At 26.8% G+C, this 6,141-nt stretch overlaps 1 protein-coding gene across 1 annotated transcript; it reads right to left on the bottom strand.

Moving 5' to 3' along the window:
• Positions 1–417: 417 nt before the first annotated feature.
• Positions 418–5,940, bottom strand: LOC149886892 (uncharacterized). The gene is made up of 10 exons (XM_090091861.1): positions 5,180–5,940; positions 3,231–3,410; positions 2,976–3,084; positions 2,692–2,771; positions 2,552–2,593; positions 2,263–2,314; positions 2,104–2,192; positions 1,756–1,997; positions 1,417–1,570; positions 418–612 (listed from the first exon to the last, which is right to left on the bottom strand). Exons 1-10 carry the CDS (start codon positions 5,799–5,801, stop codon positions 479–481), a joined length of 1,704 nt encoding a protein of 567 aa, XP_089947987.1. The 5' UTR covers positions 5,802–5,940; the 3' UTR covers positions 418–478.
• Positions 5,941–6,141: the final 201 nt, after the last annotated feature.

Raw genomic sequence — 6,141 nt, 5'->3', positions numbered from 1 at the left:
TAGTCAATACCCGATAAATGAAAGTCCGAATGCTTCTATGATAATTTTTAAAAATCATTTAATTTAAAATTAATCATCAAAGCTTTCTAAAGCATATATATATATATATATATATATATATATATATATATATATATATATATATATATATATATATATATATATATACATATACATATATAAAACATTAAAACAATAAATTTGATACAAAATTTCACTTTAAAACGAATACCATTAAGATTGTGATAGTAATAGCATAAGGAAACTAATATTTATGTATTATTATATTATATTATAAGTCATTTTATAAAATAATTGATTTTATAAAATGAATTAAAAAAACTGTTTTTATTATATTTTAGTTTTTTAATTCATTTTATAAAATAAAAATATGGAAATAAATACAAATTATAAAAATCATGTAAGAATCATTTATTATTTCTAAATACTATATTAATGTTAGTTTACAAAGTTAAAATCAATTTAGGGCATCACTATGAGTTCTTTTGCGATTCGCACGTCCACCTCTGTCTCTCGAATTTATAAAATAGGTGGTCAAAGCTTGCTCAATCGATAGGTTCTCAGCATTACAATGCTTTTTTCTTACACTTTCTAAAGAGAAATATGACAAAATGATTACTTTTTTACCTAAATCATAGGGTCATCTATGCATAATGATGTCAGATGACCCGGTTTATTGAACACCATCCCCCTTTATCAAACTCGGTCAATTTTTTACCATCTCCCATTGAAAATGATGTCAGTTTTTGTTATCATATTATGATGGTATATATGAATTTTTAATATAATATTAAAAATGCTTATACAATCAATTTTTTTCTGGTTTAATTATACATTTATTCTCAAAAGTACTCAATTGAAGTAAAAAACAAGACATAAATTGTTCTTTCAGATAAGCAAATTTATTTCTGAATTTAAATTGTTTTTCCAATGATCTTTTTTGTAGTTTTAATTAGCAAAAGCAGGAAGTTTTATACCACATTGTTGATGTAAATACCTCTAAAACATGCTCATAGATAACATAAATTTAAATGTTGTACTTTTTTTTTTAATTCAATTTTTTAATTGACATTGTTTTTGTTTTAACATCCCCTCCCCATTGTCAATTATTGTCAAACATTTCAGTTCACACTGCCCCTCTATCTACTGGCATCGATTATGGAGAACCCCATAGCCTAAATATTAGATATATATATATATATATATATTACTTTTACTTTATTTACAACACCTTTTGATATGCAACAAAATCATACAAAGCTTACAATAATTCAGTTAAGATTCAATCTGAGTTATTGAAACGTAATAAATTTAACATCAAAAGAAAAGTAAAGCTGTCATCATTTAAAATGTAAAGGGTGTTGTCAAAATATGTTGAAAATATAATTAAGTTACCTTTCACTAGATCCTCAATCAAATTCATGGCCATTTTGCCATTTTTGCCAGATCTGTTTGTCTCTTTTGCCATTTCAGATGTAAAAAGAGACGACATCATTCGACTTACAGATTTTTCTATAGTGGCAGCATTAGAGTAACTGAGCCATTGTACCTATATATATATATATATATATATATATATATATATATATATATATATATATATATATATATATATATATATATATATATATATATATATATATATATATAGAGAGAGAGAGAGAGAGAGAGAGAGAGAGAGAGTAAGAAAGTAAGTTATAAGTTAAGCTAACGTTTTTAAAAGTTTCAACTTACAAAGTTTTTTCTGATCTCAATGTCTTTTAATCTATCCACCAGCACTTCAAATTCCTCTCGAGACGAAATAACATTAAAAGTTATTTGATTTGAAATGGGCGTATTTCTTTCTTGAAGCAAACCTTTCACTTCCATCATAATATTTTTTAATTGTTTAATTTCGTACTCAATACTTATTAGGCGGCGTTTAACATCATTGATTTCACTACTGGTATTGGTTGACACACATTTAACTAGATTACCTTAAAAAAAAATTTTCTGAAGAGTCTATTGTAAGTGATTTCTAATCACATATAATAATATATAAATATACAAATAATATATAAATATAAATATATACATATATACCTTCTATTGCAGGATATGCATCACATGATTTTTCTTGTGAATGTAGCTTAGAAATTTGATGGTTAGCGGATATAGAGCTTGAATTAGAACTGAAAATATTATTGTAAAAAATAAACAACAGAATAGATAATAATCAAAATAATTATTAAGAATTATTACCTATTAAGATGTTTTAATGGAGGCAACGTTTTATTTGTTGTAAAAGGAAACTCTGTAATATAAAAACATAAACCATCATTATCATCATGATCATCATGATCATCATCATGATCATCATCATGATCATCATGATCATCATCATCATCATCATCATCATCATCATGATCATCATGATTATCATCATCATGATCATCATGATCATCATGATCATCATCATCATCATCATCATCATCATCATCATCATCATCATCATCATCATCATCATCATCATTTATTGTAATTTTTTTACCAGAGGTAACTTGAGAAAAGCTCAAAGAACTTTCATTAGAATCTAAATTGGAAAAGTTCAATTACATATCAAATATGTTGTTATGTCTACTTAACTGCCTAAATAAAATAAAAAATAAAACAGAAAATATAAAAAATTACTTGACATTTCTGATGAAATAGGGCAAAATAAACTATTGGCTTTATTTTTTTGTCCTTTTGAATTTTCTGAAGTCGATCCACTATAGTAAATTCATATATTTTTAATTTTATTTAATTCTCATTGTTTCAGTAAAAAAATGTAAAATAGTATAAAGCATAAAGCTTTATACTTTTAGTAATATCAACTTATCTAGTAACTGAATGTAAAAGTAGTAAATATTTAAATGAAATTCTGTAATAATATATGCCGGATTTAAAGACTAAAACTAAAAATATTGTATTACCATTCATAACGAGAAGTTAAAAATTTTTTTCTACTTTCTGGTGCTTTTTCCTCAAAAGAAGAAGAGTCTTCAGCCTGTTTGGCTCTTATTTTTGCTGTTTTTTCATCATCTAAATTTTTGAAATATAATTATAAAATAAAAGATTACTAACAAATTGCAAAAAAACTATTGACTACTTATTGTAAAAAACAATTGTTAAAAAATATAACGTCTATAATATATACAAATAGAAATTTAATTAAATTAATTACTGACCAACTGCTTCTCCAAGTATACGCACACCAACCAAGCTCCAATCATCACCGGGAATTTCACATTTGGTTCTCACCCTATTAATTTTTGTTCCTTTGTATGGGGGCCACCAACATCGTGTCTCTCCAACTAGCCAACTTTCGCACACATAATCTACACTGCCATCTTCCTCTATAAATTCCACTATGTAAAACGATGTCATCTTAAAAAATCTTTAATATTTTGTTTTATCTATAATAGAATCATTTTATTTATTAACTTTATTTAATAAAATTTATTAACTGAGAAGACTCTCAACTTCGAAATATTTATCAGGGCATTAGCCAGGAAAATATTTTATACTGCATTTTTGCGATATTGGGAATTTTTATTGTTATTGTTCCGCAAAACATTAGGAATTTTTATTGAAATTTTAAGTCATTGAGTTTTGGGAATTTTAAACCCATTGGGAATTCCGTGGTATACGTGGCACCATTGGGCTAGCTAACACCCTGTTTATGTAATTTTTTAATATATAGATAAATGTTAATAAATTTTATAAATATTGTTATATTTATAGAAATTTCAGGTTATTAAGTGATAATATCAATAAAACAATTTTTTAAATACAAATAAATTGCTGCTTATATTAATAACAACATCAAATTTTATTATATATATTGAGGCATAAAACTAACCATAAGCTTATTTTCCAAAATAGTCAATTGATGGAAAAGGAAAGATTATTAAAGTATTGTCACACTGTGAAAAAGCAACACATTTCCGAATTACTTTAGATTTTCTAACATGTCCTGTTGGTGGTAAATACACTCCAATATGTAACAAATTAAAAGATTGTGGATAAGAATAAAAATCTCTACATCTTTCCATTAAAAAACCTGTCCCAATCATTGTATTACTATCTAATGATTCAAGCTGCATAATTCCTTTTTCTGTTAAAAAAAATTGATCATTTGGATTTTTTGACCATGCAAACACTCTACAAGTTTGTGAATAATTCAAAATTCCAAGCTCATTAACTCGATTTATGGCCTGACTTAAAAGGTTTGAAGTGCCACGAAATCTTTTTCTTAAAACACCATAGTAACTTTCTGCCCAAAACGCAGACCAAAAGCCAAGATTGCCATACTTCTCAATATATTCAGGAATATGAAGAAGCACATGGACATTATAGACTAAATGATGCTGACCATATAAAGTTTTCATTCCAGAAACAAAGCTAATTAATGCTTCATTACCAACATGTATCATACTCTTCCAATTATCACAAGAAAAAGCATAAATAGCTAAGTGTAAAAGCATAAAATGATGGTATTCTGTTGAAGGCAGTACAGATTTAAGGGCTACAGGACCTACAAACAAAAGGAAAATTCTAAATTCAACGGCTTTCCATAACCTTATTTCATCAATCGATCGTGGGCGCCTAGAAAATTCTGATGGCAGACATTTTCCTAAAATACAAATAAAATTAGACAGCAAATTTTTACTTGATGAGATCAGTCGACTTTTTCCTCTAATCTCGCAACACCAAATGAGTAACAATCGACGCACATTTCCAAGATATATCAGGTGCATTGGGTCTGGTGGGAAACATGTTACCATTGGAACTATTGTGACTAAGGGAGACTCTCTCAGTTGGTGTCCGTTTTTTTCCAAATTTAAAAACTGTTGATCAGTTCGATGCACACCAATAGTTTCAGAAAAAACAACTTTTTTAAATTCGTTACAGTAAGATCCTTCATCTTGACAATAATCACAAGAAAAGTATCCTCCACATTGTTTTGTACCTTTACAAAAAGACCTGGCTGGTGCATCGCAAACAAAGAAAAGAATTTTAATTCTTATTTTTGGATAAATGGTTTTTATATTTTCAGACACTTGATTAAAATCAATAATGAATGGCAAAAAAAAATCAACTAATGAATCTGGCTTTGAAGAACCAATGTGTATACCTGCAACAAATGGTGTTTGATCTAGAGATTCATTTATTTTACAAAGTATAGGCCACATTGATTTGTTTGTAGAGTTTTGAAGCTTAACACCATCTACATTTATTGCTAGTGATATAAGAGTTTCTCCACCATCAACATAAACTTCCTGTTTTAATTTTTTATACTGAGATCCTTCAGGAATAAATTCAGCATTTAGCCCAGCATTAATTCTATTTTCTATATTATCTTGTATTCCAAAATAGTGATACAATTTGTTTGCATTGGTATAACTTTTATTAGAACATTTGATCTTGCTAAGTAAAGTGGTAGCGCAAATGGGTAAATTATTATCAGGACCAATAATTTTTAACAATGCTGAAAATGCATTTTTTGATATGTTATATTGTATATACCATAAAATAAGTTTGTCTTGTAATGAAAGCTGTTCTAAGTTAGAATTTTTTAAGTTAGAATTTTGGTCATCATCTTGACCTAAATTGTCTAAACTTTGGAAAAAATCTTCATCATTTGAAAAAATAAACTTTTCAGTATTTTCATAGTGAGTTGCCTCATTTGTAAAATCAACAGCAGAATCGTCAACTTGAGATGTAGTAGGTAAATCTGCAGAGCAGTCAAAAGGCATATTATCTTCACTTTTTCTAACTTTATTGACGAAATAATATTTCCTTTGTGACTCCTATAAAATATAATGTAAAACCTCACATTATTAAAAATAACTGACATTATTTAAGATCATTTAAAAAGAGTAAAAGAGAAAAAAGTATTCATTGCATCATTTTTGTATATGACATGTATTACATATCATGTTCAACAATAATAAACATTCTTACTGATTAAGAACTAGTACTAATTAACAAATTTGAACAAATAAATAAAAAATAGTGAAAAAAACAATGAACAAATAAGAAGTTTAATTTGAACTTTAACCAAAAATTGAATTTAAATTAATTGGTACTAATTTG

The sequence above is a fragment of the Hydra viridissima genome, unplaced genomic scaffold (genome assembly GCF_058129835.1).
Source record: "Hydra viridissima isolate aposymbiotic clone 2 unplaced genomic scaffold, HvirCarnegie_v1 scaffold_6, whole genome shotgun sequence".
NCBI classification, from domain to species: domain Eukaryota; kingdom Metazoa; phylum Cnidaria; class Hydrozoa; order Anthoathecata; family Hydridae; genus Hydra; species Hydra viridissima.
This window is presented reverse-complemented; position numbering and strand designations above follow the sequence as displayed.

Coding starts and splice junctions, on each gene's coding strand:
- LOC149886892 (XM_090091861.1), bottom strand. CDS start 5,801: ATGCCTTTTGACTGCTCTGCAGATTTACCTACTACATCTCAAGTTGAC. Junction 2,193..2,262: donor CCATTAAAACATCTTAATAG/GTAATAATTCTT, acceptor TAATATTTTCAG/TTCTAATTCAAGCTCTATAT. Junction 1,571..1,755: donor TTGAGATCAGAAAAAACTTT/GTAAGTTGAAAC, acceptor ATATATATATAG/GTACAATGGCTCAGTTACTC.